Source organism: Loxodonta africana, chromosome 2 (genome assembly GCF_030014295.1).
Source record: "Loxodonta africana isolate mLoxAfr1 chromosome 2, mLoxAfr1.hap2, whole genome shotgun sequence".
Taxonomy (NCBI): Eukaryota; Metazoa; Chordata; class Mammalia; order Proboscidea; family Elephantidae; genus Loxodonta; species Loxodonta africana.
The window spans coordinates 47,854,442-47,879,028 of record NC_087343.1 but is presented as its reverse complement, the minus strand read 5'-3'; the positions used below and the strand labels follow the sequence as shown (position 1 = coordinate 47,879,028).

At 38.7% G+C, this 24,587-nt stretch overlaps 1 protein-coding gene across 6 annotated transcripts in view; it reads left to right on the top strand.

Moving 5' to 3' along the window:
- Positions 1-24,587, top strand: part of OXCT1 (3-oxoacid CoA-transferase 1) — a 188,254-nt gene that overhangs the window by 127,647 nt on the left and 36,020 nt on the right. For 4 of the 6 annotated variants that reach the window (XM_064271628.1, XM_064271625.1, XM_010588117.3 and 1 more), the window contains one exon: positions 12,415-12,504. In XM_064271628.1, coding sequence (XP_064127698.1) covers positions 12,415-12,504 — 90 coding nt within the window. Of the gene's footprint in view, positions 1-11,304; positions 12,367-12,414; positions 12,505-24,587 lie in introns of those variants that run through there. The other 2 variants (XR_010318437.1, XM_064271609.1) reach the window with 2 other exon arrangements.

Here is a 24,587-nt window from a genome sequence, read left to right as displayed (position 1 = left end):
TTCTTGTTTCTAAAAGAAGGAGTAATAATTTCATATTCCATGTGAATGAGTTGTTGAGAAGATTGATATATTTTAGTACACGCAGACACATAAAAACGATTAATTGTTACCTTTCCATTTGTGTTTCAGCTGTCATTCTTGTTGTGATTACCCAGCAACCTTCTAAAAGTAATACAAGCCTTTACAAAAATTCTGTGTGATAGTAAATGGTATCTTTTTTTTTTTTAATGTTTTCCCATTAGAACATCAGTTTGAACCAAACATCTGAAATTGCTGTTTGTAAGTCAAACATGCTGCATGTGAGCAATTTCAGACAATTGTAATATATTTCTCTTAATGACTCAGTGGAAGGAAGAGGTTAAGCAGAAAATAGCTTGTGCATAGATTTTTAAAAATATTATACTTTATTCTGTTTTTTGGTAACGTGCAGGACCAGAAGCTCTAGTGCTTAGTTGTATTTAATAAACCAATTAAATAATTTGTTTAAAGTATAATAATCCTTAGCAAATAAAGTGTCTGCTTTAGAATTTTAGAATTTGCATTCTTGATTTCATTTAGTCTTGGGAACCTAATAGGGTATTCAATAACCGTGAGCTATTTCCTAGTCATTTAAATAAAAATACCTGTTGCCACTGAGTCAATTCCGACTCCTAGCGACCCTATATAACAGAGTAGAACTGCCCCTTAAGGTTTCCAAGGCTGTAATCTTTATGGAAGCAGACTGCCACATCTTTCTCCCATAGAGAGGGTAGTAGGTTCAAACTGCCAGCCTTTTGGTTAGTAGCTGAGAACTTAACCACTGTGTCATTGGGGCTCATTAATAATTAAAAACAAATCCCTTTATATTTATCCTGGAACACTTACTTGCTCGAGCTCATTTCATCTGTCAGAGGCCTGATAAAACAAGGTGAACTCACATCCCCAGGTTATTTGATGCTTATTTTCATCTCTGAAGAATTATGAATAGATACCATGAAAATTGAAGCTACAGCTTCAAAACAGAGCTAAGAATAACACAAAGTTTATTTCTGGCTGTCCATTTTATTATTCTAGCAAATAGAGAGACCAGAGCTTTCATCTATCTGACCTTCTACGACGAAGTTAACCTATCCAAAGTACCTCATTTATAACCAAATAGAAACTTAGCCACACATTTTAATTGTGCTTTAGGAAAAGAAAATATGATAGTTCCATACCTCTATTCTTTTAATAAATGCTTATTAATTTCCCATATGAAGGCTGAGTTAATGATCTAAAATCAATTTTATATGCATTAGGATTTTTTTTCTTGAAGTGATGAGATTTCATGCATGAACTATGGAACCCTTTATAACAATGAATGGTATCTATCCTTTTAGAAAATGAGACACTCAGCTATTAACTAGGAGCAGAACTCATATTTTCTATTTGAAGTTAATTGATTTCTTTAGGAGTCAAACCTATTACATTTTGGCATTTTCTAACCTGCATAGGTGAATTGGTCTCAGCTGTCTTATAATGCATGAATTCTAGATGAAGAATGAAGATTCTGATCAGAGTAATAAAATGAGTTTTTCTTGCACTAGGGTCTTTTTGTTTCTTCAAGGCTCATTTACAATAAGCAATATTTTAAAGAAACCTCATGTCATTTTTGTTCACAGATTTAAACAATTTCTGTAAACAGTGAATGATTATTTTCAAATATTCTACCTAGAACTAGGAAATATACATTTATCAAATAATCTAATATATATATACACACACACATATATGTGAAACTTACGTTAAATATTTTTAATATATAGCACTGGCTCTATTAAATTATGTTAATTATAATAGAATTTATTGCTTTGCCCTTCTAAGGGAAATGGATTTTATTCCTTGTATTTCTAAAAGCAAGTAGAAGTGACAGCTTTAGGATTTTAGAATTTGTGTGCTTGATTTCATTTAGTCTTGGGAACATAATAGGGTATCCAGTAACTGTGAGTTATTCGAAAGTAGCAGTTTCATCTAATAAGTAGTAGATAAATGTATAATCATTGCTTAATGGTTCAGGTATCAGATTTCTTAGGCCTTTTTTCTGGATATCTCATAAATAATTTCTCCCCACTCGAAAAATAAATAACAAAGAAATTAAGCTTTTTCTAGATACTTATTGAATGACATTTATTTAGCATTCAGCACAGAAGAGGATATGAAAGAGTTACATGTCTTTATTAGGGTTAATTTCAAAATGCTATATTCTCCTCTCCGCCTTGACACATTCCACTCTAGCCAAGGAGTAAGTAGAGCCAGGAATTGTTGAACAGATAATTTTAACTTTGCTACTTTCTAAAGTGAAATTTTCATTTTACATCTTGTTTCAGTCATCCTTTGAGGAGGGTAGTTCATTTGTCTTAGGCCGAGTGGGTTCAGAGGCTCTTCTCCAGACTCTGGAGGTGACACTAGGGGAAGCATCCTACTTGCGTACTCCAGTCCCAGCTCCTGTGGTTGTGAATGGGAAGAAAGGGTAAACTGTGAGTGGGAGGGAAGCAGTAACCAAGCGGTCAAATTACAAAGTAATTACTTCACTTGAACATATTCATATTTTGAATCAGCGCCTTTATAAAGCATTAAAATCCATACACTCTTGGATTATTCTTTTTCCCCATCCTTTTTCAGGCTTATTTCTCCTTTGTCATTGCTTTAGAGATTTGCCCTTGCTCCAGAAGTAGACTAGTAAGAGGAGGTCAACACAACAGTTAAAACCCAAGCCAGCCATGGGTGGTCTGGCCTCTGCCTGACTTCTAAGCATCCTTTGTGGCCTTTTCCCGTTTCCTCCCATTGTTTCCTAGTCTTCGTTTTTTTTTTTTCCCCCCAGTTGTTCTTTCCTTTGTTAGTAAAGCCTTGAGCTTTGTTCAGCCTCACTAATGCACCTGGACACATTTCTGTTTCTATATTTTTAGAAACAAAACTTTTGCTTGGAGATGGAATTCAGTTTACTTAAACATGTACTGGAAAGAATCTAGTGTTTTCAGTCACTGCACTAGTCTAGAGATGTACAAAAAACAAGGAAGATAATAGTTCTTGCCCTTGAGATAAGGCACAAGCACTGATCAATCAAAACAGATATGACCAATCAGAACAGTTGGTGGTCATAGCTGGAGATGATTTTGGAGGCTTCTATTGTGTTTTAAGTTGTTGGATGGTAGGGTGTGGGGTGTGGCTAGCGAGGACAGGGTGGTTCTCATAAGGAAGGATTTCAATTATAATCACCCATATGCTCTTGCTACTGCCTACCAGTGGAACATCAGCCCTGATCTTAATGCAGGTAATGTGGTAAATTCTAAAATGGGGATATGCAAGGATGCTATGAGAGCACCCAAAAGGGCTCGGTAACCTAATCTTGTTGATGGGATGGGATGGGATGGGGTAGGGGCACATAAATACTTCCTGGCAGTCATAGTTTGATATATAAAAGATTAGCTGGAGTTCAATTGATAGAATGAGGGTAGGATCTTAAGGAATACTATGAAGCTGTGTGCTGCGTACAAGTAATTCAACAGAAATGAGAACTAAAGTGTGAGGAGTTGAGGAGGGTGGGGGTCAGGTCATCACAGGCCTTGATGCTAGGCTAAGGTGCTTGGACTTTACTCTGAAGCACTGGGGAACTACTGAAAAGTTTTAAGTAGAGGAGTGACACAGTCAGATGCTCACTTTAGAGAGATTATTTTCATGGCTATGGAATGGACAGATTTGAGAAGGGCAAGGCTTGGCACAGACGGATCAGTAGGTAGGCAGTTACACCACTCTAGGGAGAAATTGTGAGTGTCTTAGCTAGGATAAGGAAAGATCAAGTTCAGAAAATATTGGGAAAATGGGAGTTTTAGTGATTGAGTGACTATTAGATGTGGATTATGAGGGATAAGCAAGAGTCAAGGAAGTTTCTTGGGATGGATGACCACTAACTGAGATAGGACATTAGCCGGTGGACCATTTTTGCCTCAAGAAAGATGCTTAATTTAATTTGGTCCACACTGAGCTGAAGTGTGAAATAGTTAACACAACATTATAGAAGTTTTTCTTTCTCACTTACAGTGAGTACTCCTGATTAACAGGTAGCTTTCCTCCAGGCAGTAATTCAGGGATAAAATTCCTTCCATACTATGGCTCTATCATTCAACAAGTAGTTTTAAAGGTCACTGCAGAAGAGGGAAGAACATGGAGGATTATGTGTAGAAGTTTCTATGGTCCAGTCCTGGAAGTATTATACATCACTTTTTACCCACTTTCCATTGGCCAGGGCTTATTCATGTGACCAACCTTAACTTCAAGAAAGTCTGGGAAATGTAGCCTAAGGTGCCCAGGAACAAGAGGAAATGATTTTGTGCTACAGGGTGACTGGGAAGCTTTTAGATATTGAAATCTGAAACTCAGAGGAAAGACAACCTGAAAATGTGGCAGTAGGCGTCATCCGATATGGGGGCAGATTATACCACGAGAACAGATAAAGTCAATTATGGACAACAAGTAGAGACAAGAGCAGTGGGCCAAGTACGGAGCTCTTAAAATGGCCAACATATACAAAGGAGACCTGGGAAAAATGATGCTAGGAGGAGCCTGAAAGCCTCCAGAGAGGTAGGAGGAACCAGGACAGTATTGATTCCACACAAGTCCAGAGAAGTGGAGAATTTTAATGAGTAGGTGGGAAATACTGTAAAACGCAGTAGAAAGGTCCAGGAATGTAGTAAAGTAAATCTACAAGATATCTGTTGAATCAGGTGATTAAATATTGGAGACCTCATCCGTTTCATGAGTAATGGGATATACGTTCACCCACTCACATTCTCCATCTCTCAGGATTCTGGGGAATGTACTTCCTCACTTTCAGTTCATGCTGCTGCCAGACGGGAACCTGTTTAATTTCTTGAAACTGAAGAAACAGGTGCTGGCACCACATTACTGTGTTGAAAGGATATTAGGTGTTGCATCGTGGAGGTATGATACTTCAAAACTTTTGTCTCTTTTGACTTTTTTCCTGGGAGGTAAGCCTTGTAAGCATATTTTCTGGTTCCTGTGTGCTGATGAAGATGAACTTCTCTTGAGAATAATGTGTACTAGGGCACCATAGCTTCTCAAGTGCCATTCATTATACCCATGTGTTGTGGCATCCCTGATCTGATGTGAGTAGGTGTCTTGCAGTCTTCCAGGACTGCTTTTCTCATTTCTGAGCTGTAAGTGCTACTTTTGGAATATGAAAGAATTCACTGTAGTTTTCTAGAGACACAAATTCATTTTATTTATTTGGGCAGGAGGCTTGGATTAAGCGGTTTGCCCCTCTTGTGTATTCTCTTGTTTGGAGGTGTGGTATAGGTATAATTGTAGTTTTGCAGAGCCAATAATTTTTTTCTGGAACATCCCTCTGTTTTCAAAATGGCGAAGAAATTTAGAAAGGTTGGAAAGCATTTTCCTGTCCAGGGATCTAGAAGAATGTAGCACTAAGAAGGAGACTAGAACAACATTTCTGTGTGGCCATTGCCGGGTACTTTTATGTATTACCCCATGTTTTGAGAAGTTTCCCCAAATAAAACTGCTAAAATAAAATGATCTTATCCTTGTCTCATACCACCAGTCTTTCATGCCACCAGAGTTCATTGGGACATATGTGACCCACATAATATGTATTAAAATTCTTATTTCATAACAAAAATTCAGAAAAGATCTTTGATTCAGCATGCCTTCCATTAGTGAAAACACATAGTATCAGCAAAAAATTCAAAGGAAAAAATAATTCAATCATGAAAGGGTTATTGAGTAAAGTTCCCACTTCAAGGGCACAGTCAGGGCAGAAATCAAATTTCAGTGGTTGAGTAATAAATGGAGAGGGGCCATAGAGAGGGATAGAATGAAAAAATTGGAACAAGGGGAAAATCGATGAAACAAATTCCCGGACGAACAGGAACAAGAGTGCTTACTTACTAAAATGAAGTTAGAGTTTATCAGAGTACTGCTTTTTGACATGCTTTGTTAGCCCCTGTTATGATTGATAACTGGTATTTGTTATGAGCAATTTTGTTAATTTATCTAGCAATAGAGAATATAATTATATTTCTGTTTCTATACAAGTTGGTTTACATGATGAATTCACCTGTCCTGTGAAATAACAATTAATCTTTGAAAGGGAAAGTCACATTTTTCTTTGTTTTGAAAGCAAAGTATACCACAGAAGGAGAAATATTCTGATGAAACTTTGTTAAACTAAGGCAAATTGTAAATTCTTTGTTTTTGCTAAAAAGGAATTTATAACTTGTTTCTTTGTGTTTAAACAATTGTTATTATGATGTTTCTTAGTTTTCCTTTCTCCTACTTTTTAGCTAGAAGCACTCTTAGAGCCTTTTTATTCCCTAGAACATTTTTGAATAATGGGGAACTAGGACAGAAATAAAGAGGCTTATATTTAGAATGAGGTAGGTACTTAATGTTCTGGTATTTCATATTGAATAACAAGCCCTATCACCACAGTTTTATTAATAAATAACACCATAGCTCTCTTTACCCTTTGCTTCCTATTGATTCATATTTTCCACTGGGGTACACAGCATTGCTTAAAACTTGTTTCTGTAAACTGTAAGTTGTTTCTCACTGAAGACCAGAGTATTTAAAGGGAACAAACCTGGAAATAAATCATGAATATTATTATACTAATGATAAAGGTGATGGCAAGAATGATTTTCCATATGTTTTATATTTTATTTTAAATAGTGTTTCACAGAACTGGTTAAATATGTTGATTTTACCTTTCAATAAAAACCTTAAAATATCACCAAAGGTCATGTTTAGAACTTGAATTACTATTTCTTTGGGAGTGCAATTTAAATATTTGTCTTTTGACACATTGAGGTTCTTAATGTTACTGCCTTGTTACCAGCATTTCTTTTACTTTCTTTATACTTTTAGTATTGGCAAATAGGATCAAAATAGTTAAAATATATTTAAAATATTCATTTTAATTTAAATGTATTTTCTAAACAAAAGTAGGTAATCATATTCGTTTTTTTATTCTTAACTCCTGTCTTAGTACCTGGTTTATGGTAGACCCTGAGTAAATATTTGTGAATTGAGAGTAATACTTGAGTCAGTATCTTTTTAGAAAAGTTGCATAACCGCGTCCTAATTGAGCATGCACCATTTCTAGCAGTGGTTAAAGCAATCGACCACTAACCGAAAGGTCGGCGGTTCGAAACCACCAGTGGCTCCATGGGAGAAAGATGTGGCAGTCTGCTTCTGTAGATATTTACAGCCTTGGAAACGCTATGGGGTTGCTATGAGTTGGAATCAACTCGACAGCAGTAGGGTTTTTTTTTTTTTTTTTAATACTTGCTATCAAGGTCAATCTGAACTGCAAAAAGAAGAGTTAGCCATGAGATGAGCATCTAGCAATCATTCCTCCATTGTGCTAGCCAGAATACATTTCAGAGCTAAAGTTGCGCCATTCAAGAAATGTGTGTTTGCTGATGAGATTTTAGAGACAGCCGCACTCAGTGTCACTCTGGCCCAGCACTTCGATCATGCCCAGAATCTCTTCTTCATTATAGGCCTATTTCCCCCAAGTATCACTTTCCCTCATGTGATTTTTTTTTTTTTTTTAAGAATATTTATAGTTCCTTCATCTCCCTGCTTTATCAGCTTGTTTTGTTTGTTGAGTAGGATGTTAGTTTTGGGGGGATGGAGGTGGGGTCAGTATTATTTCTCAGCTTTTCCCTTAATTTATAGTACTGTTCTCGTCTCAAAATCCTCCCCATTCAGTCACCCACTTATTCACTCAACAAGTGTATCGAGCCCCTGTATAACTTCAGTCACTGCACAGGATGTTTGGATAGAGAGGCGAATTGTAGTGCTGTACACTGTATCTGGCACAGTGATCACCCTAAAGAAACAATAGCAAAAAGACCCCTTTAAGAGCCCTGCTCAGCCCCCCACCCCCACACCCGGGCAGTTTTAATAACAATGTTGCCGTGTAGTTCATTCTGACTTATAGTGACCCTAGAGGACAGAGTAGAACTGCCCCCATAGGGTTTCCAACACTGTAATCTTTCTTTCTCCTACTGAGCAGCTGTTGGATTTGATCCACCAACTTTTCAGTTAGCACTTGAGTGCTTAACCATTGTGCCACCAGTGCTCCTTGCAGGTTTAATAGTTAGCTCTAACTCCACTGAATTCTCACTCTTCCATGCAGCCAACTCATCATTATCTTAGTTATATTAGCTGTTGAAACAAATAAACCTCCAAATTTTAGTGGCTTATTACTCTCTAAGTTTATTTTTCACTCCTATTGAACAGTCCAATGTGGTTCTGAGTACAGTAAGTAGGCTCTGTTACACATAGTCACTTAAGGACCCAGGCTTTCAGAAGCTCAGCCATCTTTCAAGGTCACTTTGTATGTCAGTGTCCAGATTGCATAAGGAGAAAGAACATGAAGGATTGTGTGTGTCAGGTTTTTATGGGCCAGAGCCTGGAAGTTGCAGAGAGCTCCTCCTTTTCTTCCATTGTCTAGAACGGAGGCACATAGCCGCCTAACTGCAAGGGCATGCTGGGACATCAAGTAGTGGGGTCCCAAAAGAATGCTTTCTAAACTAGGTGGAGTGATGCAGTCCCACTGGCATCAGAAAATATGTCATATAACCTTGTTGTTTTTTTCCACTGCTGGTGTAGATAAAATTGATTGTCTTCCTTTGATAATTGATTCCGTTTTAGGAATCACTTGGGAAATAAATGGAGGGAAACATTTTAGTTTCTTTTCCCAACACAGGGAATTTACTGAAAAAGTTTTTGTGTGCCATTGTGTCAATTGTGACTCATAGCGACCCTATAGAACAGAGTAGAACTACCGCATAGGGTTTCCTAGGATGTAGTCTTTACAGGAACAGACTGCCAGGTCTTTTCTGCCTTGGAGCAGCTGGTGAGTTCAAGCTGCCGACTATTCTGTTAGCAAATATTTGAAAGTTTTCTGTTAACCTGCTATAAATGCTTTCTATTAGGAGACATTGCTGTACCCTTTCTCAGTATTGCTTTTCCCATCTGACAAACTACTTTGTGAAGTAACTTCTTTGTGAAATCCTCTGGAACCTCTCCCCTCGCCCCCCATCCTGATTTCTCAGGCACAGTTAGCAGTTGAATCCTCTGTGTTCTTTTAGAGCTTGAGCATACTTATGTTAGTAAATTCATTCATCCATTCACTCATCCAAATATTTAATGCAAAAGAAAAAAAAGTTGAAATTCACTGTACTCAGTGCTGTGATAGAATTACATGCTGAATAGGACAGTGGCTTAGGCAAGAGGTGCCCAGGGCTATCTTGGGGGTAAGGAGGATGGGGGGAATATTTTTGTTAGAGGAAGGACATTTGGGATGAGTCTGTTTTATTACTTATGCCTACTTTTACAAGACAAGGGATTTCTGAGGAAAAGAATCTTCTTTTGATAATCTCCAACTCTGGGACCTAGAACAGTGCCTGGCTCATACTAGATGCTCAGTAAATTGAATTCACTGAATGCAGATATAAGTGAATACATTTATAAGTTTTATTTATGTGGTGCCTTATACTTTACTGGAAACCCTGGTGGCATAGTGGTTAAGTGCTGCGGCTGTTAACCAAGGGGTTGGCAGACCGAATCTACCACGTGCTCCTTGGAAACTCTATGGGGCAGTTCTGCTTTGTTCTGTAGGGTCACCATGAGTTGCTATGAGTCAGAACTGACTCGATGGCAGTGGGTTTGGGTTTTTGGTTTACACTTTACTGTGCAATTTTCTATGTATTATCTCATGCAGATATTCTTACTTCTGGTTAATAAAAACCTAAATTCAGGGAGGTTTAATGTTTTGCCAGTGCCACACAGTGAGTTAAAACAAAGAGATGGATCTTCCACTAGGTCTTATATCTCCTTGTACTCCTGCCAACACAATTTTTCATACCCAGTAGGTGCTCTAAAAATATTTAACTAATTGACAATGGTTTAAATGTGTAAATCAGATTCACCTAAATTGGGCAAGCTTTCTGTTTGAGCTGTCACAGGTTTTACCTATGTAATCATTGTGTCACAAGGTACAAAATTTGCCTGTGTTATATTCTAATCAAAGAAAAAAAGTTTTTTAATTTAAGGAATTTTTACATACTTGCTTGGTTTCTTGTTTTCTTTGGCCTCTTCTTCCTCTTCTTCTCGCACTTGCACCCTTAGCAAGTCTGCCCAAGGACACTGTGTGTGGAAGCTGAGACTTGCCAGATGATCTGATTCAGCAGGTTGAGATATTTTATGATGGAGTTGCTTCAGTGTCTTTTTAAAAAGCATTTTTAGCTTCTTAACTTGGAATAATTTCACATTTAAAGAAAGGTGTCAAGAGCTGAACAAGAACTGTTTACCCTTCACTCATATTCCCCAAATGTTAACATTTTACCAGTTTGACTCTGTCCTCCCCCTCCTCTCTTTATTTTTTTTTTTTCTGATCAGTTTTTGAACAAATTGCCAACCTGATGTTCCATCACCCTCAAATATGTTAGTATGTTTATCCCCAAACCAAGAACACTGTCCTATATGACAGCAATTCAGCTATTAAAACTGAAGACAAAACAGAACAAAATAGCACTGGTACATCATTACCGCTGAACCTTCAGACTCCACTCAGGGTTTACCAGTTGTCCCGGTTATATGCTTTTCAACAAGAGGTTCATTTCAAAATCGCATCTTGCATTTAGACTATTCCTCAGTCTTTCCTTCCTTTCAGGACTTTGACATTTGTGAAGATGCTTCAGTGTCTTTTGATGCTCTAAAAATTTTAAACTTTCCTACTATTGGAGTTTCTGATAGGCAGTCATTGCTACTATATCAGACTTAGCCATATTTTATATCATGAAGGTATCAACGTTTGCTGTACAAATATGATGACCTAATGCCAAATTTATTATGCTTGCAGATGACGAGGATGGAGGCGTTGCTCACAGAAGCATAAAATTATGCATTTCCACATGTATGTTCTGCTCAGGGGCAGATTAACGAGTAAACATGGTACCCACCAGCTTACAGTAAGCAAGGTACACACAGGCTTGTTTGTGTTTGCTTACTAGCCTGAGGTGAATAATTTCACATGGGTTTCACCACAGAAACAGGTGAAGTTGCTCACTTCAGATTAGTAAGTGTACACAAGTAAGCCCGTGTGTACCTTGCTTATTCAGTAATCCGGCCCTGGTTCTGCTTCACTTCAAACTTAATGTGTCTGAAACCAAACTCATTTTGTACCCTGCACTCATGGCTCCCTGCCCCAGCCATTGCAGCTGTTTCCTTTTCATCTCATAGCAGGCTTCAAACCACAAAGATACCATGACTACTTGCCGCTCTACCTGATACCTCACATCTAATTCACGTCCATGACTTGTATGGTGACCTCTAAAATGTGATATCAGGGAATTCTAGACTATGATTTAATGCCAGGTATGAATGCATTTCCTAATTTCCTGATAACTGTGAAATTCTGGGAAAGGAGCGAAGAGCCCTGTTAAGATTTTACTGTCAAATCAGAAAGAGGACTTGGGCTAAAAAATAAATAAAAGTTTAAGCAAGTTTCAATGTTAGAAGACATTTTTCTTCAGTATACGTGAGTGTGAATTTATGCTATCATTTCTGGAAGCACTTGCTTTCTCTAAAACTCTGTAACCAGGAGACCGAGTAGACAGTGGGAACTATTCAGAGTGTGTGCCACATAGAAAGTGGTTGGTAGAATTTTAGTGAATGAGGGTATGGACAGATGACTAAAAATAGAAAGGTCATGGTGAAAGTTTTCTGAACTCTGTTTTTGCTTAGCAGGAATATGTGTTTTGCTTTATTTTTCCAAGAGCAAAATAAATGCCAAGTGCTGGAAAGACAGACACAGTTTTTATATTAATCATTACTAGAGAAATGCCATTAGTGCTCAGCCTACTACCTAATGGCATTGCAATCTGCAGGAAATCCAAGACAGTGCTTTAGAAAGTGTCTGTAATTGAAAACCCAGTGATGCTGGTTATGTGTTTAGAAGAGAAAAATGGGTATCAAGGGTATGTGGATTTTGATCTAATATTCCACAATTCTGGAAAGGTTCTTAAGATTTATCTTATTTGCTGATTGTTGTATCACTGATATATCATCAACCAAATAAGTTAGTAATACTTAATACAAGTGACCTATGTAATATTTATCTGAGCTTTATACTTTAACTATAGAATAACAGAATATTGAGATTCAAAATCTTCTACCAGAGGAGGAGGGGTTTTAGCAGATCTGCTAACAAAGCTTCAAGTACTAAGGAGATCAGTGAGTTTTTCTCGTTACTCATTGCAGCATTCATTCTTGTAACTTAATTTTATCCCCCCCACACTAAAGAAGTCAAAGATAAGGAGCTACTTCTTATTTCCTGTTTCTGTTTTGCAGGGAAAGCTGGTGAAAGGAATGGGAGGTGCAATGGATTTAGTGTCCAGTGCCAAAACCAAAGTCGTGGTTACCATGGAGCATTCTGCAAAGGTAACCCATGTTCTGCTTCCAGAATGCGGCTTTCTTTTTGGAATTCCCAACACACCACAACCTAGTACACCAGGTCATCTGACCATGGCCTTTATTGTTTTCTCTGGTTCATTCAAGCAGATAACATATTTTCGAGAGAAAGGTTACAAATAAAGTCCATTTATTCTTATTGGTTTTTAAAGTTGAGCGAAGCAAACCATGAGGATGTTCTTCTATTTGTCTCCCATGCAAGTTAAAGTTAATGTCTCCAAAGGCAGTGAGGAGATGTTTTGGTTCAGAGGTTTAACTCAGGTTTTAAGAATGTTATTGTGGTTGTTATCTGTGTGCAAAACGGGGGCTTTTAACAACTGTTATTTCAAATGGACACTGTACCATTTTACTGAACCTGTGAGGTTACATTTTGAGGAAGGTGTTAAAAAATAGTAGAGTTATGATAGCAAGTGTCTTTATTCTGAAAAAGACTGTACCTTCCATACATCATCAAGTATTTATTAAATGCCAGTTAAATGTTAGGCATTACCAGAACTTGATAACAGCCAAAACTGGGGGAAAAAAAAAGAAAACACTGACTTTATGGAGCTTACTTAGATAATTATGCTGATGATAGTAAGAACAGTATCCTGCAATAGTAATAAAACCAAAAACCTGTTGAGGTTGAGTTGATTCTGACTCATGGTGACCCCACATGTTTCAGAGTGGAACTGCACTCCATAGGGTTTTAAATGGCTATAATGTTGCAGAAGTAGGTCACCAGGCCTTTCTCCACAGCGCTACCATTTATTGAGTTTTTACTTTGTGCTAAGAATGCATTAAGAACTTTGTGTGCTTATGTGTGTATTTTAATCCTGATAATAATCCCATAGCCATGAGGTAGGTTATTTTTTATGGTTCCAGAAACAGAGCTTCAGAGAGATTAAGTAACTACTGGTCGTATAACTAGTGGAACTGAGATTAGATGTGGATGTCTCCGATTCCAAAGCCCGGTTTTCTAACTGTTGGTTTAACTTTCTTCCTTGTTCCCAAATCAGTGTCTTTGAACCTCAGCTGAATTGATCTGAATCCATAGACTTCTGTGACGGGTAAAGTTGATACTAGGTGGTACCTTCTTCAATTTGTATACCCTTTGTTTCCTCATAGTGTGACTCATAGCAACCCTAAGGGGCAGAGTAAAACTGCCCCACAGAGTTTCCAAGGGGTGCCTGGTGGATTCGAACTGCCAACCTTTTGGTTGGCAGCTGTAGCTCTTAACCACTATGCCACCAGGGTTTCCATTAGGGTCACTATGAGTCGGAATCGACTCAACAGCAATGGACTGGCTGGGCTGGGCTTGTTCATTTCCCTTCATTCTTTATCATTCTCAATTTTAAAGCAAAATCTACCTACTCTAACTTTGAGACTTGCTAATTTGAACAGAAATGGTAGGTAGTTCATTCTCCTGTTTTTATTTAGAGATGCAAAATTGTGGGAGAGCCATAGAGCTGGAGGATTTGCATCTGACTTGCTTCCCAAGGGGAGTTCTGTTACAGAGCTATGAGTGCCTTGAAATGGCTTTGTTGTGAAAACTGTAATAAATCTGGAGTTATCATAAATTGTTTGGTAAACAGTGTGAAGTGAGCAGTGGTGCATAAATTTGGAACAATAGAAGTGAGATCAACACCGGTGACTTCTGAGAGATGACTTGCAAAAGCATCCAGAATACTTCATTTCAGGGACGAAAGGATGCCAGGCGTGCAAATCAAACCCAGATCTTCTCCGGAACATAATGTCTGTTTGGAGAAAATTCTTTCTGACTTTTCCTTTTGTTGTTATTTTAATGTTGACGCATAGGCACTGAAGTCCAATTCATTTTGGATTATTTTCGTGCATTCGTTTTCAAAACATTAGCCCTGTATATTTAACAAATTATCTTCTTCTTGGTTTGTTTCCAAAGTCTTTTCTCTCCCCTCAGCTGGAATTCCTAATAGAGGAAAATAAATGGTGCTTCAAACTTCTGACTAGAAATTTCTTATGAAAGCTTTTCACAGAAAAAAAAAAAAAAAATAAGCAAGGTAATATTTTTACCTCTTCTTCTGTTGGTGGGGACATTGGCGTTGCCTTAGACGAGAACTGGAGTTAAGTATTTTTCTCCCAGATACTTTCATGTGAACAAACCAACAAAAAAATGTACTTATGATTAAAATAATAATGATTTGTTCCCACTTAACAGTTTTTTTTAACAGTTAGGTAACCTCAAAAACGGAAAAGAAGTTTCTCTCTTTGCCACCTTCATATTTTACCCTTCGCCCTGGTATGTGTGGTTGTTATTTATTGTTCACTGAGATTGTTAACCACCCACCTCAAAGGAACACAAAGATCTTGCATATACTGAATCAGATTCTACATTTTTAAAAAATCCCCAGGTAATTCTTACGTGTACATGAAAATTCCTAGGTATATGTAATAATCACCTGGGACTGTACAAGAATCACCTGCTAAAATGTAAATTCTGATTCAGTATATCTGGGGGTCGGCAGTTCAAATCCGCCAGGTGCTCCTGGAAACTATATGGGGCAGTTCTACTCTATCCTATAGGGTCGCTATGAGTCAGAATCGACTCCACGGCACTGGGTTATATCTGGGGGTGGAAATGCAAATTCTCAGCAGGGGGTTGAACTGAAAAGAACTGGTTGGAAGCCTGGTTTTCTCTGGCTAAAGGTTGGTAGGGGCTGGAAAGGAGACAGAGAGGAGAGGTTATCGACTGCTGGTAGCCTCCGGTATTAATGATCTGTTCACTTAGACATACCAGCTAACTTGTGATGCTTTCTGATTAAGTCAACAGCCTGGGGGACTAATCCCTAGAGTTCTGTAAAACTAGGAGTGAAAAGTTTGCAGTGAAAGATTAAAACCTGAGGCAAGAGATATGATCTTGTATTCTTGTGCTACTAATTTTTTTCTGTAAGTGGGAGGAGCTGCCAGCTGGTGTTCAGGTGCAGCTTCTTTCCTTTTACTCCCTTTCTTGCTCTGTAGGGTTACCAGTTACAGCTGCAGGTTGTTTATAAATAGAACATTACTTGCCTTTTAAAAGCATGCTGTTTTTGTTATTGCCTTAATCAGACGAAAGAATCAGTTTCCTTCCAAGTCTTTGCAACCAGCCATTTCCTTCTGTTCAGGGGCCAGCAGCTTCTGGAATTTGAAACCTGGCTGTGCTGCTAGTGCTGCTCTAGGGTAATTGTCATAGTGTTTATCCTCCCTTAAAACTGCCTCTGGAAATGGTACCTGGGCACAGGTGGCAAACTGGCATTATGATACAATTTTCATTTACACTTAGGAATTAGGGTTCTAGGCAAAATTGGCAAGGTGTTTTTAGTGTTCAGCCACCTTCCCTCTTAAGCCTCTTTTCCATCTCTAAAAATGGGAAGAAAAAGAAGGAAGGGAGTAACAATATGAGTCCCTACCAGGTGCAAAGCACCGTGCTTGGTGTTGCACATACTTCATCTGTTCAGCTTCTCAGTGATTGGGACATAGGCAGGTAAGAAATTTGCCCAGGGAAGTGGCAGAGCCAAGAGTTTGGTTCCATTTGGTCTAGCTCTTATACCTGTTTATTGCACCACACTGCCACCTCCTACCAAAGTTACCTCTGCACTAGCATTCCACCCACGCCTGCCCTTTTCTGAAAGCTTCAGGTTTCAGAATTATCCTGTTTCTTACTTTTTTTTTTTTTTTCATTTTTCCAGGACAAAACTCTCCTTGCTTCTATGAGACAGGTATCAGCGAAGTGCTTGAAAGAAAACACTTTGACTATCTAATTGTGCCTGCTAGTACCTATCTCCCCTTCTTCCCTTTTGTATTAGAATCCCCCAAGTTCTAGTTGGGGCATGCCATTGCCCAGTGACAGACTACATTTCCCATCCTCCCTTGCATGTGGATGCATCCACATGACCAAATAGGTAAGTAGGATTTGAGCATCTGTGATGTGTGCAATTTCTGAGGCATGTCCTTAAAAATAAAGCTGATTTTATCCCTCTTTTGCCATCTGAGAAAGGCCTCAACTGCAGTAGTAGCTTTGGACTCAAAGTTGTAAACCATGTGTTAGGGGTTCCAGAGCTTCCCCACCAACACAGACCCATGGATATCCTGTCCTTTTCTTTGTGAGTTCCTTCTAGGATTCCTTATAATTCCATCCTTGGCCCTCTGCTCTTCTTATTCTCTGTACCTTTCTTGGGTACCATCTAAATTCTTGGCACCAACTATTTTCTTACCAGTGTCTCCCTAATCCTCATTTCTCTGATGAGCCCTGGAATTCTATTCCTAACTAGACAACTACTACTAGACAACTTTACCTGGTTGTCCCTCAGCTACCCCAACTGCAACACATACACAGGTGAGAGCATCATCATTTCCCCTAAATATGTTCTTCCTCCTGTCTGGCCCAACTAGACGAGTGATCTTCTGGCCACCCATCAGGGAAGGCACCCTCAGTATTTATCTGTCCTTTACCCCTACAGCAAGCACTCTAGGTACTCCATCTGTAATCAGCTCTCTGCTGTGTATTTCTAATTTCCTTGACATGGTTTAGGTCCTTGGCTTAATCTGCATGGATCACTATTGTAGCATCCCATGGTCTCCTTGCTGCTGCCCTGGGCCTCCTTCTAAGTAATCAAGCAAACCACTGTCAGAGTGGCCAGTTTTAAACTAAAACTAGATTGAGTCATTTCTATTTAAAGTCCTTTAATAAAGTTGACACTACTTAGTTTACCTTAGCCCACCTGCCTCATCCTTGACTTTAGGGCTTTAGGTCTGCTGGGGTCTCCATAAATGCATCCAGTTGTTTCCTGTTCCTAGATGTTTTCACATTCTGTTTCCTCTGCCTTTTCATCTGACTCGCCTACTACCTGGACAAAATCATAGATAAATTAGCTTAGCCTCTTGTTTTATGGATTTAGTGCCTTCCATCTTCTAGATGTTATGACTGTGCAAGTTAATATTCCTTGACTCTTTGTCATGAAATTTGATAAGATGATCTCACATGAGTGTGCTAATTTGTTTATACAGCCATCAGATATTTATTGAGGATCTACTGTGTGCTAGACACTGTGCTAGGGGCTGAGATAAAAATGAAAAGACATGGTCCTTCCTTCAGCTAGCTCCAACTCTCATGGTGAGGGAGACATGCAAATAAATATTTAAAATAGAAAGGTATACAAAGTAGAGTGTAGAGAATAGAGCACCCCAGTCCTTTGTGGGAGAGCACCCAGAGGGCGTCCTGAGGGATGTAGCATTTGCCACGGAGAGTTGAAGGGTGAAGCAGACTTTGCCAGGGAGCAAAGTGTTTCAGGTCAAGAGAATCAGCAAATCAGCACTGGGGTGAGGAAGGGCAGAACATGTTTAGGGATTTACAGTTAGGCCTCTGTTGACAGAGAGCAAAGCGAGAAGGGCTAGATGGAAAACAGTTATGAATAGTGCTCTAGGCAAGAGCCACTTTGCTAAAGGCCTTGCATACCTTGTGAAGGAGTTTCTAGTTTATCCCAAGAAGGATTGTGTTCAGGGGAGCCATATGATCAGATCTGCAAATGTCCCCTGCATGTTTGCAATGAATGTGTATTCTTTAGTTCTTCAATACAGTACTCCATATATGACCAATGGATTCAGCTTAATGATTGTTATAATTCTTCTTATCTTTTGCAGTTTGTGCTTAGTCAGCTTCTGAGAAAATCTTCCAACATTTGTCACTTTTTCTTAGTACTTTTCTGTCCATTTTTTGTTTTATGTTATGAAGATTATTATATCATCCTGGCTAGTTGCTCCTTTTATCACTAAGTAATGACGCTAATTATCTAATAATCCTTTTTGCCTGAAAGTCTCTTTTGAAAAATATTAATATTAGGTATATGAAAAGACGCCATTAAAGGATCCTGAAAAAGCTTAGTAAATAGTTTGCCTCCCAACATGTGCATGCACACTCAAACACACACAGCGTCTGTTCTTGACACAACGGCCCCCCGCCAAAAAAAAAAACAACAAAAAAGAACCAGTGCTATCAAGTTGGTTCCAACTCAAAGTGACCCTATAGGACAGAGTAGAACTGCCCCATAGAGTTTCCAAGGAGCACCTGGTGGATTCAAACTGCCGAACCTTTGGTTAGCAGCTATAGCACTTAACCACTACACCACCAGGGTTTCCAAAACGGCCATAGTGATTAAAAAAAAAAGTAATCAGTTCTTGGCACTTTTCTCTTGACTCAGAAACCTTCCAGGGATTTCCAGCTAACTTAGATTCAAATCCTCAGTTCTCTAAGACCCTCCAAGGTCTGTCTATTCCATCCCCACTACTTTTCTGATTTACTCCCATTCTCCTTCTCATCCTCTTAGCTCTGCCCTGTTCTCTTCTTGTAAGTTTCTGGAACATTTCAACCATCTTCCTGCCTTGGGACCTCTACACTTTCTGTCTCTCTGCCTGGAATACTCTTCCCCAGATATCTGCATAGCTCGCTGCCTCATTCCACTCAGGTCTCTGCTCAAATGTTACCTTAGCAGGGAAGCTTTTCCGGACTACTCTATTGTAGAAAATAGAGCTATTCTTATTCACTAGAAGGTAAACTCCGTGTAAGCTCTGTTGTGAGCACTGAGAAGAATAATAGCCTCTAGTCCCAACACACATTCAAACCAAACCAAACTCGTTGCTGTCAAGTCGATTCCGACTCATAGCGACCCTATAGGACAGAGTAGAACTGCCGCATAGGGTTTCCAAGGGAGCAGCTGGTGGATTCGAACTACCGACCTTTTGGTTAGTAGCTAAACTGTTTACTACTGCACCACCAGGGCTTCTGACGTGCGTTGGGACTCAATAAATATTTGTCAAGTCAATTTTTCAAACGATGATACTTTAAACATACAGGACACTTACAACTTTTTCATAAGTTTTTGTGTGTTTACTGTCTCCGTGTTAACACCTCCATATCTCACTCTGTGAGATAGATCTTACTATTTCACTTTAAAAAGGAACTAATCCCAGAGAAGTTAAATATTCTGATAAAAGTCAGGTGGAAAATTAAGAGGAAATCCAAGCCCAGAATCTATGCATTCTGCCTCTGAGTCTCCTTTTTCTTTTGCTAAACTTTTCTGTCTGGCAAGTACCACCAGCACTAACAGCATAAAGGAGAGTGTTTTGTTCTCAATATTGTGTACTAGAAATTGTTCCTAAGGGTATAACTTTCAGAGCACAAAAGCAAAGAAATCCAGCTACAGTTGTCATTTACTGGAAACAAGCAAAGCCTGAGTACTTATTTTGGAAAACATAAATGAGAGCTCTATTTCTAAAACAGGTTTAGATTTTATTTTTATTACAGTAGGAGTTCTGGATTCTGGAGGGATGAAAAAAGTCATAATTATGTTGTTATGAAGTTTAGAATAAGTCTTTGTGAATAATTTTTTGATTAAGTCCAATTCGAGCCCAAAGGTCTCATGTAGAAATCTTGAATTTATCCTGTAGCCTTTTCTGGAGAGCAATTATAAAAAGTAAATGAGGTTTATTTATCCTATTTATTTTGGATTCAGTGTCTTAAGCAAAAGCCAACACATAAGAAGTTTTTCTTAATTTTTTTTAGTACTTCTCTGGGAACGATTCTTGAGGTAATTTTCAGTAACATTGAAAAATATTTGGAAATAAGAAAGTAAAGTATTCCCTTATTCAGAATAATTCAAAGATAGAAATATTTCATCTTGTTTATTTATTTCCATCCATAAAAGCTTACCAGTCTTTTATAGTTTGTATATTTATTTACCAGGATGTGTTGGGGGGAAAGAAATTCAACTTTAAGAAATAAAAATCCTTACACAGTTTTGCCTTTTTATTTCTCTCCTAATAATGCAAGCTCCAGCAAAAAGTATTATAATGGGGAAAAAAAAGCAGAACGTAGTCCAATGTGTTATTGAATTTAATTAAACTAATAACTGTAGGTTCTGTAACTTTGAGTTGTTGTGCAAGAGTATCCACATTCTTGAAAAGGAAAAACTAATGTTCAGAAAAGCTTTGTCAGGTACCACAACATTCCTGAATGGAAAGAAAAAATACTTCCTCCTTATTTCTAGGCTCTGGTGCCCTTCAGCTACAGATCATAAGATGTAGCCTTGGGAGGAAGTGAAAGGTAGACCATGGTAATGGTCTTTGTATTATATTGTATATTGTATTATATTATTCTAAGACCTGAAAGTCTGAAGACTTTATTTTCAGGAAAATGGCTTGCTGTATCTGTTGTCTAATTTGGCTAGTATTCCCCTTGAGAATGTGCCTATAACCACAGCCGTTATTACAGCCGTATATAGAAATCATTTGTAATAGCAAATGTTCTCTACTCTGGAGCTAGCTCAGTCTTTCCACTGAAGTCCTGTGTGGATTGCTGAAACCCCTACTTAGTGGATGCTGTGTAAAGGTCAAAAAATCCCGTGACGGTAAACTCAGTGTGAAGAACCTCACCCTGCCCTTGTATTTTGTGTACCTTGATTTCCTTTATTTAGCAAATCCTCTATTTCTTTTCTATGTAGCACTTCAATCATCAGAGTGATTTGACAGTCACATAGTTTATAATACAACATTTCCTAATAATTTATATATCTGTGGTGTATGTGTGCATGTAGAAAATATTTTACTTAAGCATTTAGATCAGTGGGAAGAAAGAAGGGATGGGAAATGGTGACAACCAGGCCTCTTCTATGATATTTGGGCAAGTCCTAAGGAAGAGCTGCCACTGGCTTAGTTGTGCCACCAGAAAAAAGTATTAAGTATTCTCTGGCCAGGTTCAACCTCATAGATCCTCTTTTCAGAAGATTATGGCAATGTTTGAAGCTTTAGGAGAGAGCAGGCTGAAGGGGTAGAATAACAGTAATTCATTCTGTCCCTTTCTTTGCTTTAAATTTGCATGTTTAATATTGAAGTCTTGAGGTGTCTTTGCTTCTCTTTTTGATCTTACCTTTATCTCCACTATGCTCCTTTCTGCACTTTTCTGGCTTCTCCTGGTGACCTTAGCAATGCTGGGAATGTACAAATATATATCTTAGAGCTAGAAAGCAGAATCTGGTGGTCCATAGACATGTAGGTAACTGATATTTTATAGCTCCAATGCTGTTGGAGTTCTGAAAGTCAGAATTCGAATATTCAGGCAGCATTTGTTGATCACTGTGGTTTGCCTAGCAAGGTACTCATTGCTGCAGACAGGAAGAAGGATATGTCAGCATTCCCTAAACATGGTCTGGCGCTGGGTGAAGGGAGGTCAATAGTTACAACATGTGTAGTAAGGGAAGGAAGCACAGGAGGTGCATGGGACCGAGAGTGCCCCTGGGACACTGGGCTGGTGGCACCAGATGGGGATGTGGAGGTGCTTTTCCCAGGGAGGATGAAACTGGAGCTGAGTTCTGAAGAATGGGAAAATGAGAAGGATGTTGCGATTTGAATGTGAGGTGTGTAGTATGTGGTAGTGAGAGTTCCAGGTAGCATAAATGCAGGCTTAAAGGCTTGGTCCCTTAAGGAGCTACCACCAGCTCCTGGAACTTGCTGTCTCTGTAGTTAATCATTAAGGTCCCTGGGGAGCCCTGGTGGCACAGTGGTTAAGAGCTATGGCTGCTAACGAGAAAGTCAGCAGTTCAAATCCACCAGCTGCTCCTTGGAAACCCTATGGGGCAGTTCTCCTCTGTTCTATAGGGTCACTATGAGTCAGAATTGACTTGACAGCAACAGTTTTTTTTTGGAGGGGGGAGCGGCACAAATGGTTTGCGCTCAGCTACTAACCAAAAGGTAGATGGTTCGAACCCACCTAGTGGCCATGAAAGAAAGCCCTAGCACCCTGCTTCCGTAAAAATAAATAAATAAATAAAGATTATAGTTAAAAAAAAAAAAAGTATGGAGCTCAGTTCTACTCTGTAACATGTGGGGTCTCCATGAGTCAGTATTGACTACATGGCAATGGGATCATTAGGACTTTCCAGAAGAAGGTACCTGAAAGAAGTATATTGCTGCCATATTTTAGAAGTACTTAACAGAAAAGATGAGCATAAAACTGGGGTTTTACATAAAGCAAAATCTTACAAGAATGCTTAGTTGCCTCAGGTGAAAGAAATGTTGACATCAAATGCAAAAATCATCCTGCTGTGAAAAGAGAACTTGTTATTTGAGATTTTGCATATTATAATAACATGAAGCTTATTATAGTGGTAACAAAGGGATTTAGTCTCATTTAACCTGAGTTGTTTATCTCTGAAGAACTTAAGCCCAGTATTGCCCAGATACCTAAAGATTTAAGCCTAAAGAGAGATCATTATGAAGCAAGTAATAGAAGGTACTAGGGCCCTAAGTCATTAAAAAAAAAAAAAGATAAATTACCCTAGGTCTTTCATAAGGCCTGTAAGTGACAAAGGAGAAAATGAGAAAAACTAGAGAAACAGCTGGAGGAAAGGGACTTAGGTGTTCACCGAGGTTATAATGAAGTTAACAAATAAGGACCTTGAAATCAGGAGTCATCAGGACTAGTCAAGGACTTTTTTACACTATACTTTGTATCCTTTCATTTGCCTTTTCTGACATCTATTGATAGGCAAGAAAAGGAAAGTGAAAGGGAAGGAAGGAAGGGGCAGAAGAAGAGGTTGTATAAACAGTTATTGTTAGTTGCCATGGAGGCAAGTCTTACTCATGGCGACCCCATGTGTAACAGAAATGTCTGGTCCTGTGCCATCTTCACAATCGTTGGTATGCTTGAGTCTATTGTTGCGGCCACTGTATGCTTTGAGTGCCTTCTAACCTAGGGGCTCATCTTCCAGCACTACATTGGATAATAAATCATGAAGATACGTAGAGTTTTCATTGGCTAATTTTCAGAAGTAGACACCCAGGCCTTTCTTCTAGTCTGTCTTAGTCCAGAAGCTCCACTGAAAGCTGTTTATCATGGGTGATCTTTCTGGTATTTGAAATACTGGTGGCAAAAGGACAAGGATGAACAGGACTCCATTAACTCTAAATATTTGCACATGGATTCAACCCCTACTAGTTTATTGCACTTTCAGAGTATCTCATTTCATTCTTAAATTGAGCACGTAAGAAGGAAAAGGCAATTGAAGAGACAACTACAGCAGAAAAAATTTAAGTGACCAAATGACTACACTATGACCTGATCTTGTGACCCCTGATACAATGTTCTCTGCTACCATGGTGCACTGCATCTCTTTATTAAGATTTTTTTTCTAATGCTGAAAACTCAGCAGTTGTTCCTCCATTGTGAATCATTAGTATATTCAGCTGCCATACCACACTGTAAGGCTCAGCTGAGCATGGTTAGAATAGAGCTCTAAAGTTATCATATTTTGACTTTGTTGCTAAGCTATGGTTGAATATTGAAATTGTGACATTCTTGGATCTTTCTGTATCTCATTTTCTCTTTTTCTTTGATCTGTGTTATATCTTAGAGCTAAATGTGAAGGAGTCATTTAGCTACATTGTTCTAAGTGCAAGAATACACTTGGTGCCAGTTTCCTGAGCGAGCCCTATAATTTACCCCCAAATATGCTTTGTGTTTTCATTAGTTTTGTGAGTCTCAGTAATTGTGTTTAGACCATTTTCTGAGTACGTCTATGTCAGACTTCGTGTAGGAACTTAAAACCTTCTAAAGAATTCTCTGATAGATTATGAAAATGTTAAACTGAGGTTGTATAAACAGTTACTGCTGTTAGTTCCCATGGAGTCATCTCTTACTCATGATGACCCCATGTAAAACAGAACGAATTGTCCAGTCCTGCACCATCTTCACAGTTGGTATTCTTGAGTCTGTTGTTGCACCCATTGTACCTTTTGAGTGCCTTGCAACCTAGGGGGCTCATCTTCCAGCACTACATTGAATAATATTTGGTGGTGATCCATAGGGTTTTCATTGGCTAATTTTCAGAAGTAGATGGCCAGGCCTTTCTTCTAGTCCATCTTAGTCTGGAAGCTCTGCTGAAACCTCTACCATGGGTCATCCTGCTGGTATTTGAAATACTGGTGCATAGCTTCCAGCATGACAGCAACATACAAGCCCACCACAGTAGACAGGTGAGTGGTGGTATAAATAATACAAGGAGTCCTGT